This window comes from Delphinus delphis, chromosome 3, assembly GCF_949987515.2.
Source record: "Delphinus delphis chromosome 3, mDelDel1.2, whole genome shotgun sequence".
NCBI classification, from domain to species: domain Eukaryota; kingdom Metazoa; phylum Chordata; class Mammalia; order Artiodactyla; family Delphinidae; genus Delphinus; species Delphinus delphis.
The window spans coordinates 21,157,977-21,173,965 of NC_082685.1; the positions used below are offsets into that span (position 1 = coordinate 21,157,977).

The following is a 15,989-nucleotide window of genomic DNA, read 5'->3' on the forward strand; positions in this document are numbered from 1 at the left end:
CCTAGCTCTCCCTGAGAGAAGTAGCACTTGGGTTAGCAATATATATATATAATTTATTTACATTCACGTCCGCTAAAATCCCTACGCGCCCTGGCGGCCGGGCAAGGCTGTGTACATAAGGCCAAGTGTAAGTGCACGAATGCACTTAAAACAGAGTCAGGGCACAAGCTTCACATGACAGGCCCCGCACGGGGGCACCGGCCAGCCCCAAGAACGGGCACGCCACGGCACGCACACTCGCCATTGTCCAGCCCGGGACTCCCGTTGCATATTCACACGCCCCGTCGGGCAGGGCTCCTCGTGGCTGGGGGCAGGGGGGGATCAGAGAGGAGCCGTTGGGTGTCCCTGGGTGGGTGGGAGAAGGGCAGCATGTGAGAGGCAGATGTGGACTGACACCGGGCGTGAGAGACGTGAGCAGCCTCCAGGTGTACAGCATGAGATGCATGTGTGGGGGGATGCATGTGACAGGAGCACACGGGACATGCATGGGCACATGCCCGTGTGTAGTTGTGTGCCTGAATCCAGGGGCCGCCCCCTGTTCAGCTGTGGCCCTCAGTCCCACAGGCTTGGAGCCAGGCCCCTCAGATGTGCCCCTACCCAGCAGGCACAGAAATGTTTGCATAAGGTCCAGCTCAGGCAGGAGCTCCGGGGGCCACGTCCCGAGCCCATCGTGTGCATGTATGCCCGTGTGTATGCGGCCCCCTGGCTGGGGCAGGAGGAGAGGTAGCATCACACGCACATACACACACACAGATGGGCTGGGCCCGGCCCGGGCTCCAGGCACTGTCCACCCTGGGCCCCGGGCAGAGTCGGAGCAGGTGGCAGTGCCAGCCCGGCCAGGCAGGCCATGGAGGGGAAGGAGTGCGGGCAGGGTCTGAAGGGCCAGTGTTAGGGGATAGCGTCTGCCAGGAGGGGGCCTGTCCACACAGCTCTCCCCGGTGGTGGCTTCTGCCTGTCCCTGGCGGGTGCCAAAGCTGGTGAGAGTGTAGGCTTTGTGGGCCTCGCCGGCCTCAGCATTCGGCCTCTGACACTGTGAAGAGGCCAGCATCTGGCTGGCCAAGTCCGGCCACTGCTGCAGCCAGCTGGCTGAGGTTGCCGTTGGGGAAGTGCCGTGCCTCCCACAGGTTGAGGATCATGGCTGTGGGGCTGGGCTTGGAGGCAAAGAAGCTGAGATGGCTGCAGAAGGGAGGGGAGCCCGTCAGTGGCCTGGCTTCCCTCAGGCTGCAGCCTCTACCCTCCTAGACCACCCAAGGACAGGGCCTCCCCTCACTCAGCCAAGGGGATGCCCCAGCTGCTGGTGGCTGGGGCACAGGCCCCAGAGTGTGTCTTGTCCACCGCCCCCCCACCATCCTCTCCACCCAGGCTGGACTGCAGGTGGCCTTCACAGCCCCTCCCTGCCCATCTCCCACCCACCTGTCCAGGTGGAGTTTCTGGGCCAGAGTCCGCCAGTCGGCACCCCGGCTACAGGGTGGATCCAGGCTGGTAATGATCTTCTGCCGAATGAGGAAGGGGATCTTGAAGGCACTGGGGCCCACTAGGGCTGGGAGCCCCCCTTCACTCTCCAGGGCCAGCAGCTCAGCGAATCTCGTGTCCTGGAAGTGGGGAGGGGTGGAGGTAACCGTTACAACTTGCCCAGCCCAGCCCACTGCTACCTCACGCTGGGGGAATGCCTGGACCCCCTCAGGGCATGGGGACAGCGTGGGCACTGTTGCTTCCCGGTGGGCCAGGGCCCTGCTCACAGGGGCATTGAGGTGCAGTGACCTGCCCACAGTCACACAGCCAGTGAGCAGAGGAGCCTTCTGACCTCATTCTCCTTCCCACCCCATCACTCCTCCCTAGGTCACCTCTGCCACCCTCTGCTGACCAGCAGAACTCTGCTGATCACTCAGAACTCACTGCTGTCCTCTCACTGCCTCTGTCCTCCACACTCAGTGCCCTCATTGCTGCCTGTCTAACTCTTACTCATCCTTCCAGGCCCAGTAAAAGTCCCTCCTCAGGGAAGTCCTCCGAGGTCCCCAGGCCAGCTCCATCTCCCCCTCCTCTCCCTGCTGCTCCCATCTCCTCCTCCCCAAGTCCAACAGCATCTGTCTGCATCTGTCTACATGTGCATCTGCACCTCCCTCCCTGGGAGACTTGGAGGGAGCTACCAAGCGGTTTCTAGGAGGTGGGCTTGGTGGCAGGGTAGGCCCAGTGGGGGAGCACATTATGGCAGTGCTGCCCACCTTGGTGATGTTGAAGTTGATGTTGAAGCTCTGCCCGTCGCCCTCCACCTGCCATACCCACACCTTGCAGGCCAGGTCGCTGGTGCTGGGGCTGACGCGCTCCAAGGTGAAGGTACAGTGCAGGTACTGCTGTGTACCATTCCAGATGTGATAAAAGGGGATCTCCTGGGGGTGGGGGGTGACAGAGAGGTGGCATCAGGTGTGCCCAGCTCAGGTGTGCCCAGCTCCAAGCACCTTGAGCGCCCGCACCTGGTAGCTGACGAGGAGCTTGCTCTTCCACAGGGAGCTGGGCACGTCATGGATGGACAGGCGCAGGTTGTGGTAACTGTCCTTGAAGTGCAGGATGCGAGGCTCCTGGATCAGCTGTCCTCCCAGCTGCTTCTCCAGCTGCACCACCTCCTGCAGTGCCCCAGGTGTCAGCCAGGCCTGGGGGCTGGGAGCGCCCCTCTCTACTGGCCCCTCCCTAGGGCCAGGGGTGGTCAGCCGTCAGAGCCGGCCTCCCTGTGGCAGGGTGGGGCTGGAAGGTACCTTGAGTGCATCGTGGGTGTCATGCAGGCAGTAGACTCGGATGTTGTACTCGAGGGAGGTGCAGGCCACGGGGGCAAACAGAAGCAGCTTGAGGCGCTTGGCCGCGGCCACGCTGAGAGCCTCTCCCACCAGTGCGAATCGGCCCAACTGCTCCGTGAAGACATAGCAGGCGCCGGCCTCCAGCTGGCAGTAGTAGAGGTGGGAGGGCGCCTCCTCGCCGAGGTGCAGCACATCCTGCAGGCAGGGCCCGGTGGGTCAGCTCGCAGCCAACCACAGCTCTGAGGAGTGGCCGGAGACTGGTTGTGGGGGGGGGGGGGGCGTGGCTCAAGGGCCAGGCAGGAAGCCAGACACCACCCTGAGCTTGGGGGTGGGGGGGTGGGGGTGGGGAGGAGGCTTGGGGCTCACCTCCCAACTGCCTTCGCAGGATTGCTTTTTGAGGTGCAGGCTCCAGCTCTCGGGGCTGGGCTCCCCACAGTGGTCCATGGCGAGGATGACTGGCCGGGTGAGCAGGACTCCGGGGGGCCCACAGCTAACGATGGGACTCAGCAGGGTCTGACAGCCGGCTAGGGGCAACCTCAAGTGGGGAAATATGGGTGGGAAGGGAAAGGCATCAGTGGGCCACCCTGGGACCCTGGGGTTAGGGGCTGTGGAGCTGGGTGGAGCATAGGAGCCCCTCTTCCCCTGCCCTCCCTCGGGCCAGGCCAGACCAGGCCCAATAGTGGGGTGGGCAGGGGCGTCACGGTGACAGCAGGAAAGGACAGGACCCACCCAGTCCCAGCAGCAGGGCCCATGCCCACACCTCACATCCTCCGGCTTGTGCAGTGTGAGGTAGATCTCGTAGATCTTTCCTCGGGGTATGGCGTCTGGGGGGATGAGGAGGCTGATGCCTGTGACAGAGCGGGGGGACAGCCGGGGCTTACCAGGGCTGCAAAGACACCAAACACCTTACTCCGCCAGTCCCTCCCTGAGCCTCCCTCTGAGGACTGACTGGCGCCAGCCCGGCCTGGGAACAGAAGTGCCACTGGGACTGCCAGGCTGGCCAACCACCTGCACAGGCATGAAGCTGAGTCAGGGAGACCCCGAGTGGCTGAGGGAACTCAGGTGGGAAATGCTTGCCTAGTTAGCTTGGGCACAGAAAACTCTGGAACCCCCAGGTACACTGTACCTGCCTGCCCCATCATCCACTTAAAAGCTTCCCTGCCTCCAGGGTCGAGTCCAGCTCCTTGGCTGGATATTTAAGGCCCTTGGCCTGTGGGCCTAGCCTGTGCTGCGTACTTGGCTGTTCTGGAGCCACCACCCTAAGTGTGCCTCTGAGTACTCCCCCCTCCTGGCCTGCTCACGTTCCTCCTCTCTCCCTCGGCTTGGCCACCTCTGGGTGGGCACCTCACCTCTGGTGACTTTGCTCCCTGTTGGGCAGTGGCCCCCTGCAGGTGGGGCTGGGGCCTTTAACAATCTTGCCTACTTTGGTAACCTTCCCTAGTCTGGGTGCCATTGCACACACGTCCTGTCTGGCTGATTCGCCTTTGTCTCAGCGTCTTGCAGGGGCAGCATCAGAAAGCATCTGCTGGGGAGAGGTGGTTCCAGAGGAGAGGCAGGGGGCAGGCCACGGTGAGGCCAGGGGCTGGGGAGTCACTCTGGGGATGGCAAGGAGCGGTCCTGCCCCACCTTCCTGCCCTTTTAGGACAGAGAGCCCCTATATCAGGAGGGGCCTCAGAGGCTCATGACAGGGAGAGGGGAAGAAATTCTATGGCTATCCCACCAAGTCCAAAAGCATATGCGTGCTCTCCAGAGTGGGCAGCTCTGAGGTGGGGTGGCTGGAATATCACAACTTCCCAGCAACTGAAGCCCAGGAGAGAGAGGGAAGCCAGTGGTGGTGTATTTGCAGCTACTGCTCCCTTCTCTATCCTGTGCTGCCTCCTGGTACCGGCTGCCAGGGTTGGTGATAGTCTCGGTGATCCACGTGTGAATGCTCTCTGTGGCGGGGGTACCCTCACTCAAATACTCATTCAGTGAATGCTAATGCTGAGTACTCAGGAAGGTGGGGAAAACCATGAGCCCTGCTCTCATGAAGCATTCAGTCCGCGGGGAGACAGATAAGTGGACGGCAGCAAAGGATGCTGGGTGTTGGGGGAGAGCAGGGTGGAGCACAGCCCACCTGGCCACTCGCCCCACCAGGGGAGTGAAGGGTGCATGGTCACTGAGCGCCCACTGTGCGCCTGCCTTTTTCTAAGAGCTTGACATGGACCATCTCACCTCATCATCTTAGCAGCCATGTGAGGGGGACATGAGGCATAAAGGGACAGCTACCAGACCCGAAGGAGAAGTAGCAGTTAAGCTAGTGGATGGGGGCAGAGAGACGGCATGTACAAAGGGCAGCCCAGTGTATTTGGGTTCATGAGAGCCCACCGTGGCTGCCAAGTGCAGGAGCAATGTGCATGGGAGGAGAGGCCACTGCAGCTGGCCACAGGGGATGAGTCCTTGTGGTTTTGTCATGTGGGCTTTGAAGGGAAAAGTGGAAGCCCCAGAAAGGGACATGATCAAGTGTGGCTCTAGTGAGTAAATGCTTGGAGCTGTGACTCAGACGAGAGGTAGGTGTGGTGGCCTAGCCCAGGAGAGGCAGCAGGAAAGACAAGCAGGAGGATGCAGGAGCATTTGAGGAGAAAGAATGATGGGATCAGTGTGTGAATGAAGCTGGTGTGAAGGTGAAGGGGGAAAGTGAAGAAGGGCAGGAGGCCAAGGTGACCCCTAGTTTCTGTCTTGAGCAACTCGGCTGTGCCATGCCTGAGGAAGAGAAAACTGGGAAGGAGGAGGTTCTGGGGGAGGGTGGGAGACGGTGCTGTTTTAGGCATGAGGAATCTGAGGTGCTGTGAGACATCCAGATGGAGCTGTCCAGGAGGCAGCTGGGTGTACGATTCTGTCACCCAGGAGAACTGTGGCTGGGGATGGAGGAATGGGAGTGATCTGCACAGACATGGCGATTAAAGCCATGGGGTGGGTGAGATCACTTGGGAAGAGGGCGCCAGGGTTGGGGGTGGGGGGCGTGCTCTGAGGAACACCTACATTTAGGGAGCAGGCACCAGGAGCAGCTGCAGAGGAACAAGGAAGTCAGGGCCATGTGGGGTCACCTAAACCGAGGAAATAGAGAATTTCAGGGTGGGAGAGGGGAGACACACCAGAGGCTGTGGCGCTTTCCCGAAAGATGACCATCAAAAGGGTCTGTGGATTCTCTATGAAGGCGTCTTTGAGACCCTGTCCCAGGGGTTTCAGTGAGGTGGTAGGTGGAGGAGCCCCTGTCCAGGCATTTTTCCTCTGCTGTCTCTCCACTAGTTCCCCAGATCCCTGGGGCCTAGGGCCCGGCACACACAGGCTGGTTGGCTGTGTAAATGAATGGACAGTAGTCCTGTGTCCTTGGGCAACAGAGGGAGATAGCTCTGGCCTCAGCCTCAGTGCCAGCCCCACTGCCAGCCAAGACTGGATCCTCTCCAAAACTCTATCCTTTTTCCTTGCTGGGCTGGCTCAGCCCTCGGGGTGAGGCTGAGAGGCATAGGAGGAACATCAAGGCCGTCCCGGTCCCGTCCTCCTCCAGGAGGGACACATGCTAGTCTTGTCTCTTAGAGCTCCCTGGGGCACTCTAGGGTCCTTCCCACCTGTATTAGGGATCATCAGCCGGCCCCCAAGGAAGTTGAAGGTCCCATAGGCCATGTTGCTGGAGCCGCGGGGCAGGGAGCGGAAGTAATTCTGGGTGGAGAGGCGGGAGACGAAGTCCTCAGCCTCAGAAGTGGGTGAGCTGTGGTGCAGCGTGTGGCGGCCGCCACCCAGCGGGCTGAGCAGGTGCCCGTTGGTGAGCTGGAACTTGGGGCTGGGCCCATCTTGCCGGGGACACAGACTGCCCTGGTAGGTGGTCGTAGTGGTGCTGAGGTCTGGCTGGATGGTGAGCAGATGGGGATTGTCTGCAAGGATCAGACAGACTTAGAGAGTGGCACGGGGGGCAGCCCTGTCTGGGCGGCCCTTGGCATGGGGGTCTGGCACGAGTGCTGGGGACAGGGGCACCCCACCTGCTTTGCTGGGCTTGATGCTGACGGGCTGGAAGCCTGAGGTGAGAATGGATGAGTCGGCCACATCCGAGTCCAGTCCCTCCTTCTTGCGGCAGTACACAAGAATAAGGACGAGCAGCAGCAGGAGGAGGCACACGGCCACGGCTACGAGGCCCACGTAGAGCGCCACGTCCTCTGGGCCGGAAGCAGCTGTGGGAGAGAGTGCAGGCTTGGGAGGGGTAGGGTGCAGGAGGCCGGGAAGGAGAGGTCAGCGGTCTACACCCCAGGAGGATGAGGCCTCCACTTCTTGGGCATCAGCACCAGTGGAGCAGCAGACGCTGGCAGCAGGGAGCATGGAATCGGCACACATGCATTCCAGTCCTGCATCTGCCACCACCTTGCTGTGTCTCTGAGCAAATTGCAACCCTCATGAGCTCAATTCATGTTGAAGTTGCTGCTGATGGAGAATGGAGGAGGGGAAGAGCCACTTTCCTGGGTGGCCTGGAAGCAGGCTGCTAGGCTGAACCTGCTCTTCTGGGGCCCAGGGCAGCTGAGACTGAGGGTGAGCTCCTAGGATCCCCAAAGCAGGGGATCTGCTTTCTGGGGAGGTGGGGGGGGGGTGTCTGCCATTCTGGTTCCTGGCCAGTCCCTGGGCCAGGAGCAGGGGTGCTAGGGCTCTTCTCCTTGTCTGCCTCCCACAGGCCTGGGGCAGGGCTGAGGAGAGAGTGATTGACTGTCTGGAGGAAACTATATTGATTTTAGAAGGGCTTTGCATAATGGAAGAAATGTCCATCAGAAAGGAATTGACACAGATAATCAGGTTTTTAATTGAAAGAATGGGGGAGGGTGTGTTCTAGAGACAAAATCCAACAGAGATCTTTAATTGTTAGTTATGGCCTTGTAATTAACAGGCCTCACAAGTCTGGTGTCCCCACAGGACTTGTGTGTGCACTTGGGGGAGGGGCGGAGGTAAAACTGCAGGAGAAGACAAGAAGGGGGTTGGGAGATGATCCCAGAGGCCAGGTGTGCACAGTAAAATCTCCAAATGTATGCATGTCTCAGGGCAGGTATGGGAGGTATTGGGGTATATGTGGGCACATGTTGGGTGTGTTAGGGATGGGGTTCCCCAAGGTCCTGAGCTTTGAATAGGGGGTACAGCCTGTGGCAGGGGACTGATCCCTTAGCCACCACCTCCCGGGGGCAGGGCCGGGCCAATCCTGGCAAACTCAAGAGGACTCCCGGGTGGAGAGGACTCACTGTGCACGCAGAGGTCACTGGTACAATTGCGGGTGTCCAGGTCAGTGCCTCGGCATTCCTCACCTCCGTTGCGGGGTGCTGGGTCAGAGCACTCACGGCTCCGCCAGTGGGTGCAGTCGAGCCCACAGGCCGACCACTTGCTCCACGGGCTCCAGCTGCCATCCACTAGATGCGAGACAGACATGGACAGAGAAGAGATGGCGTGGTCAGCCCAGGGAGCCAGTCTAGGCCATCTGCCAGTGTGGCCCCGCTGGGAGTCCGGACCTGGTGCAATGTCAGGGCTAGGGCCAAGCCTGCCAGGCTGCAAGCCCTCTGGTGTCCAGCGGGCCTGGATGATGCATGCTAATGACAAAAGGCACGATGACGCTGGGCCTGCTTGGTTCTACCCACACCGGGGGCCATCCTGGCCCTGGGGCAGTGAGGGCACTTGGTCACACAATGACCCTCTGATCCCAGGCACAGGTGGTTCTGCAGCACCAGGCTGGGGCCTGCCCCACACTGACTGTACCTGTCCTGACTGCACCTTAGATCCTGTGACTCAGCCCCTCTGCTGAGGCTGGGCCTGGACACAGACTGAGCCCTGCCTCCGATCACACTGAAACCCATCCTGGCCTCAGACTGTGAGCCTGGCCCTGTGTGCGGGCGGGTGGGATGGAGCCATGGGGAGCAGGCTGGTGGGCACGATGGAGCCAGGGCACGGAGATGGCGTGGTGAAGAGCGATGCGGGAGGCGGCAGCCGCTGGTACCTGGGCACAGGGTGGCGCAGGCTGTTTTCTGGACATTCTGCCCCTCACAGAAGGCGCCCCCGTTGAGAGGCGCCGGGTTGGTGCAGCTCCGGCTCCTTTTCTGCCAGCCGCGCCCACAGCTGGCGCTGCAGACGGACCACTCGGTCCACGTCGACCACCCACCGTTCACTGGCCGGACAGAGAAGGACTGGGGTCAGGGAGCGGGGGCTTCCTCAGACACACTGGCCCAGGGGCCAGGGCAGGAGGACAGAGGGGCTGTGAGCTGGAAACGGGCAGGCTACAGCTGTGTTGAGAGAGAGGCCCTGGAGGGGAGACCATGCTTCTGCCCATTGCCCCCAGGGCCTGGCAGCACCCACTCCACAGCCCCTTCTCCCCGTGGGCACCAGCCCTAGCTACAACTCCCATGTTCCTCCAACCCAAACCCCAGCCTTTCACGGGGGTTACTCCCACACCCCTCCCTCTTTCTGCTCCTGGGGGTGCCCAGGTCGCTCTACTTCCTACCCTGGGGACACAGGAGTACAGGCTGTGGTCTGTCACTTTCCTAGACTCCCATCCTGTCCGCTCATCTCCTTCTGCACAATGGCCTCCTGCCCACAAGTAAGCCAAGGGATGGTCCAGCTACAGATGACCATCAACCTGCCCCCCATCTCCACCCAGATAGGCCCTTGGCTCCCTGACAGCCACAGTAAGCCCTCTCCCTGTCCTTCCCAGTCAGGCCACGGTTTGGCTTGCCTGGTCCTGGCTCTGCAGGGAGCCAGCCACATGTGGTTGCCCTGAAGGCAGCCCCAGTGCCTCTCCTATGCCCGGAGCCCTTCTGCCCCACCAGCACCGGAGCCCACCGTAGACGATGACAGCAGCGGAGGCGCTGCGGCGACGAGCTACGATGTTCTTGGCCACGCAGGTGTAGTTGGCCGTGTCAGCCAGGCGGGCCTGTCGCACCACCAGGCTATGCTCCCGCGTGATGTACACATTGGGGTCCAGGGATGGGTCCACCAGGTCCTCGTTCCGGAGCCACTCCACCTGGGGGAGGGAGCCATGCCACTGTACTACCTGACTATGCTGGCCCTGCCCGGAGCGAGAGTGGCCCCTGGGGTGGGGGATCAGCCTGGAGGGGTGGGCAGGCGGGACTCGAGACCTGGGAGCACTGCCCACCTGTGGAGTGGCACTGGAGCCCTGCTCACCTCAGCTGGAGGGATGCCCTCTGGTGGGCGGCAGGGCAGCACGATGCCCTGCTCCAGGGACACCTCCTTGGCCAGCGGCTCCTGCTCAAAGTTCTTGCGCAAATCTGGGGGAAGAACAAGAGTGTCCTCCAGGCTGAGTGCCTCACGACAGGTCAGCCTGGCTGACCCTGTCCCCTGGTCCTGCAGGGGCCACGGCACATGCCAGAAGGAAGTGTCAAGTGCCCAGGGGGACATGGGGGTGGCTGGGCAGCGTCCATAGGCACTCCCTCCACCCATCAAGGCAGGATCTGAGGATTTCTGAAGAGACCTCCTCCCCCAGTGACACCCTAGGGCCACCTCCGCCCTGGACTCACAGGCAATGCGGATGTAGGCCTTCTGACTCTTGGTGGTGCCCGAGGAGCTCCATGCCACGCACTGGCACCAGTACTCCTCCAGCCCAAACACCTTCTCCACCTGCTGCCTCGAGACATTGATGCGGACCTCCATGGCGGGCAGTCCTGAGGGTGGAGCGGTGGGTAGCAAGGGCCGGGGCCATGCCTAGCCCCCAGGCCTCTCTGTCCAGTCCCTTGCCGGGCCCCTGCACCACCATAGTCCTCCCTCTGCTCAGCGGGAGAGCGGACGGACTGTGCGGGGGGGCAATGCTCTGCCTGGAGGGAACACTGCAGGGGCTCAGTGGGAGTCCCTTTATATCACCTGAAGGTCAAGAGTGGGTGCTTAGCACTTCCATTCATTATACTTTGTTACCCAAGGCCTGTCTCCCTGGAGTCACTTACAAAAATATCACTACAGGAGCTTCCTGTTGTTTCAGAGACAAGGGCACAGAGGAGCCTTGGGCAACAGGGGCTGGCAGAGGAGGTGGGGCAGATAGGCTAGCCCTGGGACCTTTGTGGGTTAAAAAAAAGGGTAAGGAGCGATCTGGCTCACCTCCTGGGGTTAGTAGGTACATCCTGATGAGTGATAATATAATAACAGCTATTAACAAGATAATTACAGTGATTATGTTGTATGATAATAGACCCCTGGGGCTTAGCAAGGGTTTCCCATGTGCTGGCTTATCTTTTTCAATCTGCTCTCTTGGAGGTATTGCTCCCACTCCATGGATGAGGAAACAGAGGCTCAGAGAGGCAGTGACTTGCCATAGGCATCCAGGGCTGTCTGCTGTCTGAATCCAGAGTATGTTCAGAGTGGTCAGAATCCAAGGCGTGCGAGGGGTTCACCGGAGGAGGGTGCTGGGGTTCCCATCCCACAGGGAGAAATGCTGGCGAGGGGGAGGGGGCAGCTCACAGAGGGGAAGCTGGCCTGTGATGGGTGGCCGGGACCCTCTCTACCCTGAATGGACTGGGCTGGAGGAAACACCTCTCAAGGATGGACACAGTCCCCCCATGTCTGCCACACCCGGAACCAGGTGTGGGGCATCTGGGGAGGGTCCAGATTTCTGAGGACCCAGGAGGGGGAATACCAGTCCTCCTCCAGGCCCCTGGCCCTCAGACAAAACAGTGTCCCCAGGAGTAAGAAAAGACTGTTTCCAATTTTTCCTCCTCCTGACCCCAATTTCCCTTGGGTCATTGGCTTATCAGAAAGAGGGAGAGAGGCTGGTGTTTCCACTGTTAACAGAGAAATTCAATTAGGGCTGCATTGCAGGAGGAGCCGCCGCCAGGCTGAGCAGGCAAGCCAGGAGGCTGTTTTCTGTCTTAATTTCTCTAACGTGTCTTTCCCTGACCCCTGCCCAGACCCCTCCTCATGAGTCTCTCCGGCTCCCACACTGGGCTCCCAGATTTTCCTATCCCTCACCCCTGCCCTCCCCGTGAGTTCTCGCAGGATTTGGGGTGTGTGTATCACCTCTGGCTGAGGTCACAATCACTGGGCTAGATCCCTCCATTCTGGGCACTGCCTACCCCATCCTCTAAGGCACTGGATGTGTGCATTCTAGTGGTGTGGGATGAGGGCTGAGAAGCGAGAAAGGGTCCCTTACAGGGTCTGTGCATAGGAGAGGGGCCCTGGGCACCAGCCAGCTGTCAAGCACACAGATTCTTGGAGCATCTGAGAAGGAGCTGTGCACATACTTGGGGGTAGAGACAGGGTCCTCCCTCTCAGCCTTTGGGGTTAGTGGTGGGAGACCTCCAGAACATTCTGAACTGGATACTTTTCCTCTCTTGGGTGGACAGGTCTATGGATGGACTGCTCCATCCCCCATGGTGGTGGGGGGAGCTCGTGCACCACCCAGGCAGCTCAGCTCAGGGAGAACAGCACTAAATTTAAGTGCTCCTGGGACCTCCTTGGTGGTCTAGTGGTTAAGAATCTGCCTTCCAATGCAGGGGATGCGGGTTCCATCCCTGGTTGGGGAACTAAGATCCCACATGTCTCAGGGCAACTAAGCCCGTGCGCCGCAACTACTGAGCCTGTGCGCTGCAACGAAAGATCCCGAGTGCCTCTACGAAGATCCTGCGTGCTGCAACTATTTGGCTGCAACAGCCAAGTAAATAAATAAATATTAGAAAAAAATCTTAAAAAAAAAAATTTAAGTGCTCCTATTTCTTTTTCCCTGTCTCCTCCACACTTCTGTCCTGCCATCTCATCTCCTTCTTTTTTTTTTTTTTTTTAAATTTATTTATTTATTTTTGGCTGTGTTGGGTCTTCGTTTCTGTGCGAGGGCTTTCTCTAGTTGTGGCAAGCGGGAGCCACTCTTCATCGCGGTGCGTGGGCCTCTCACTGTCGCGGCCTCTCTTGCTGCGGAGCACAGGCTCCAGACGCACAGAGCTCAGTATTTGTGGCTCATGGGCCCGTTGCTCCGTGGCACGTGGGATCTTCCCAGACCAGGGCTCAAACCCGTGTCCGCTGCATTGGCAGGCAGACTCTCAACCACTGCGCCACCAGGGAAGCCCCTCATCTCCTTCTTGCTGCCACGAATAAGGGCCAGGTTTGTCCATGAGGTCTAGATCCAGGCAGTGCCCTTGAGCCCCACAGGCTCTGGGAGGTGGGGAGACCCAGAGCCTGCCCTCTGGTCCTTGAAATGAGGGGCTGTGCCCTCCCTGCTGCAGGTCAATGAGCAGCCTGGCTCCTGGGAGCAGTTTCTGGGCACGGCTGTGTCCGCACCTGCCTGGTAAATGTGAGCAGATGCTAGCCTTGGGGAGGGATGGGAGGATGTAGGGGTCCCTGCTGGCCCAGGCCTAGGAGTGTGTCGGGTGTGTGCTGGCGTGTGAGTGCCGTGGGCGTGTTGGGAGGCCCTGGTGTGGGCATGCTGAGGGTTTCTGGGAGGTGGAGGGGTGGGGGTAGGGGGCTCTGAGGGCAAGTGAGGGCTTAGGGTACCTTCTTACCAAACTGCTTCTAATAACCAGTCAGTTTGTTTAATACATGATAAGTTACACTCCCAGACCAGACTCCAATGCTTGGTTTTGCAAATTTCCAGCTTTTACACTATCAGTGGGTTTGGGTTCAAGAGATTTCAGGCTTTGGTCCCCTCCCCCTGGCCTTCTGGATGGGGAATGGGGGCGAGCAAGGGGGAGATCAGGTGCTCTCTCCTGGGGTGTCCACCCTGCCATTCCCACCCCCATGCAGAAATGGGTGGGGCTTCAGATTTGGGCTGACCTCTGACCCCATCATACCTGCCTGACCACAGAGCATTCCTGGCTCAGGGTCTTGGGTCTGTGTGTAGCATGGTGGTGCCGCCCATGGCCTGGGCATCTGTTTGTGGGTAAGTGAGAAGCCTATCTCTTTGCCTCAAAGCGCTCAATGGCTTTGGGTTGAGAAGTCAATAAGATCAATGAAAATTCAGATTTGCAGGCCATGGGAGGCCTGAGGTTGGATGCTCAGAGCAGGAGGGGGCCCTGGTGGCTATGGGGACGTGTCCCCGTGAGCTCTGCTCTCTGCCTGGCTTTGAAGGGAGCAAGGCCAGGAGAGCCTGTTGGGGAATGTGGGCTGAGGGCTGGCCTGGCCTGTGACTGCTATGTAGGCAAGAGCCTGGGTCTCAGCCAAGCCATGGATTCCAGACCTCGTGATGGCAGGAGACAAGGAGGGGTATATGTGGGAAGCCAGGAAGGGGAGGTGTGAGCAGTTTGGGGCTGGCCTGGCACCTTCCAAGAGGTTCCAGGACAGGCTCTCAAGGCTGTGGGGAGACAGGTCTCTGGCTGTGGCTTGCTCTTCCTCACCTGTCCTTTCCTGGGGGGACCTACCTCAGCAGCAGGAGGACTCATAATGCTGCAAAGTGGTGCTGGGCCCTAGGCATGGGGTAGGGAGAGAGGAAAGACCTGGGGCTGGGCTCCACCTGGGTGTGAGAGATCTCACAGCTTCCCCCACCAAGGGGGGCCATCCTCATCCCCATTTTACAGAGGAGGAAACTGAGGCCCAGGGAGGGAAGGGGGGCTTGCCGCAGAGGGCACCAACCCCATGCATTCCCCTCCTGAGAGTGGGAGGCAGAGCTGGATCACCTGCACCAAGAGCCTTGTGGGCTAAATTCTTAGCACCTCACCGAGGCCTGGCACAGGGCAGGTGCTCAGTTAAGACCTGAGGACTGCAAGGAGGACGCTGCCAACAGCAGGTGTGTGTAAGGCCAGGACAATGCAGGGCTCAAGGACCTGGGCAAGAATCACTCACTAGGGGGCTGACACTTGGGGGGAAGAAGACCAGCACCTGGTGACCCTGGCAGGGGAGGATGGGGCGTGACTTCTGTGGACCAGAATGCCTGGTTGGAGCCCTGGATGAGTCAGAGCCATCTGTAATAGGACAGGTTGGCTCTGAGGACTAAATCACACGCTGATGAAACTCAGGGCTCGTCTGCTCACATCTGGGTTCTTGTGAGAGCTTCAGAGTTCACCAGGGCAGGGCCCCCTCCTCCAGTCTCCCTCTGCCTGGCACCAGCTTCCCACAGTGCAAGTGTGGCTGCAGCTTCCTCGTCTTGCCGACCACCCCCTCGACCCCCACTTCTGCCACTCCAAACCTGGGCCTCTGGCCAGCCTCCCATTCCCTGCATTTGTCCTTTGGCCTGATAAACAGTCATTCCAGCTGGTTTTAAGACCGAGGTTGGATGTTATCACCCCACCCCACCCCCACTCCGGGAATCCTTCCTGCGCTGCCCAGTCCCTCCCACCAGGAGCATGGGCCACCCCTCTGGGCCTGTGGTCCCCTGCCTGCCCTTGGCATCAGTGTGAGCTGTTCTGGGTGCCACCTGCTTGCCCCTGTGACTCAGGCCTCACTCAAGTGGCCGTACTGGGCACAGGGTCTGTGGGCTGTATGTCTCAGGCTGGCTGAGCCTCAGTGGCAAGGGGCTCAGGACTTAACCTGAGGGCTCATCATGTGTGTGGGCGCCACAAAGCATCAAGGCAAAGGGGTAAGAAATGAGCTTAACTGGGGTCCAGTTAGCGAGGAGGAGAGGCTGTTAGCTCTGCCAGGCCTGCTCTCGGGGAGCATGGGAACCCAAACAATGGCTCTCTGCCCCCATCCCCATTGCCTACTGCCTAAGGCCAGGGCTGGAGGTGGGGAATGAGGTGTCCCACAGAAGGGGCACTTCTTGGGTCTGCCTCTCCTGTCAGCCCCCCACACTGGCTCCGAGTGTCACCCATAGCTCTGGTCATGTCACTCGGTAGCTTGAAATCCCATAGGACTGTGACCTCACTCCAGAGCCGGACGGGTGAGGCTCCTGGATGGCACCACTGCCCGCTGCACACACTCCACACACTCCCTGCTAAGCCTCGACCCGCACGCCGGCCCATCTGCCTCCAGGGTTTTGCTTGTGCTGTGTCCCTTTCTGGGGGTGCCTGGGACGCCCTTCTCCTCTTCTCGCCCTGACCAGGTTTACATGTCACCTTCCCCGAGGAGCCTCCCTGGGCAGCCACAGATCCCAGAACTCAATGAGAGGTCACTGTGCTGCCCCCATCTCCGTGGGGCTGTGTCTCCGGCTCAAGGGTGGGTGGGTGCTCAGGGAACGTGCCAACGAACGGACCAACGAATGAACCAACAGATGCACAAAGAAAACAATCACGGAATGTGAGGTCCGTGATCTCTTCCATCATCTGGGATCCACTCTTT

The 15,989-nt window shown here is 59.9% G+C and overlaps 1 protein-coding gene across 3 annotated transcripts in view; it reads right to left on the reverse strand.

Moving 5' to 3' along the window:
• Nucleotides 1-41: 41 nt before the first annotated feature.
• The window catches only part of UNC5A (unc-5 netrin receptor A), a 63,064-nt gene continuing 47,116 nt past the window's right edge, over nucleotides 42-15,989 (reverse strand). Inside the window, exons 3-16 of one of the 3 annotated variants that reach the window (XM_060006776.1) lie at nucleotides 10,322-10,465; nucleotides 9,969-10,072; nucleotides 9,627-9,807; nucleotides 8,788-8,955; nucleotides 8,042-8,206; nucleotides 6,806-6,994; nucleotides 6,398-6,700; nucleotides 3,550-3,637; nucleotides 3,156-3,324; nucleotides 2,751-2,984; nucleotides 2,472-2,621; nucleotides 2,223-2,387; nucleotides 1,414-1,592; nucleotides 42-1,176 (exon numbers count right to left, since the gene is read on the reverse strand). In XM_060006776.1, coding sequence (XP_059862759.1) covers nucleotides 1,011-1,176; nucleotides 1,414-1,592; nucleotides 2,223-2,387; nucleotides 2,472-2,621; nucleotides 2,751-2,984; nucleotides 3,156-3,324; nucleotides 3,550-3,637; nucleotides 6,398-6,700; nucleotides 6,806-6,994; nucleotides 8,042-8,206; nucleotides 8,788-8,955; nucleotides 9,627-9,807; nucleotides 9,969-10,072; nucleotides 10,322-10,465 — 2,405 coding nt within the window. In that variant the 3' untranslated portion in view covers nucleotides 42-1,010. The remainder of the gene's footprint in view (nucleotides 1,177-1,413; nucleotides 1,593-2,222; nucleotides 2,388-2,471; nucleotides 2,622-2,750; nucleotides 2,985-3,155; nucleotides 3,325-3,549; nucleotides 3,638-6,397; nucleotides 6,701-6,805; nucleotides 6,995-8,041; nucleotides 8,207-8,787; nucleotides 8,956-9,626; nucleotides 9,808-9,968; nucleotides 10,073-10,321; nucleotides 10,466-15,989) is intronic. The other 2 variants (XM_060006777.1, XM_060006778.1) reach the window with 2 other exon arrangements.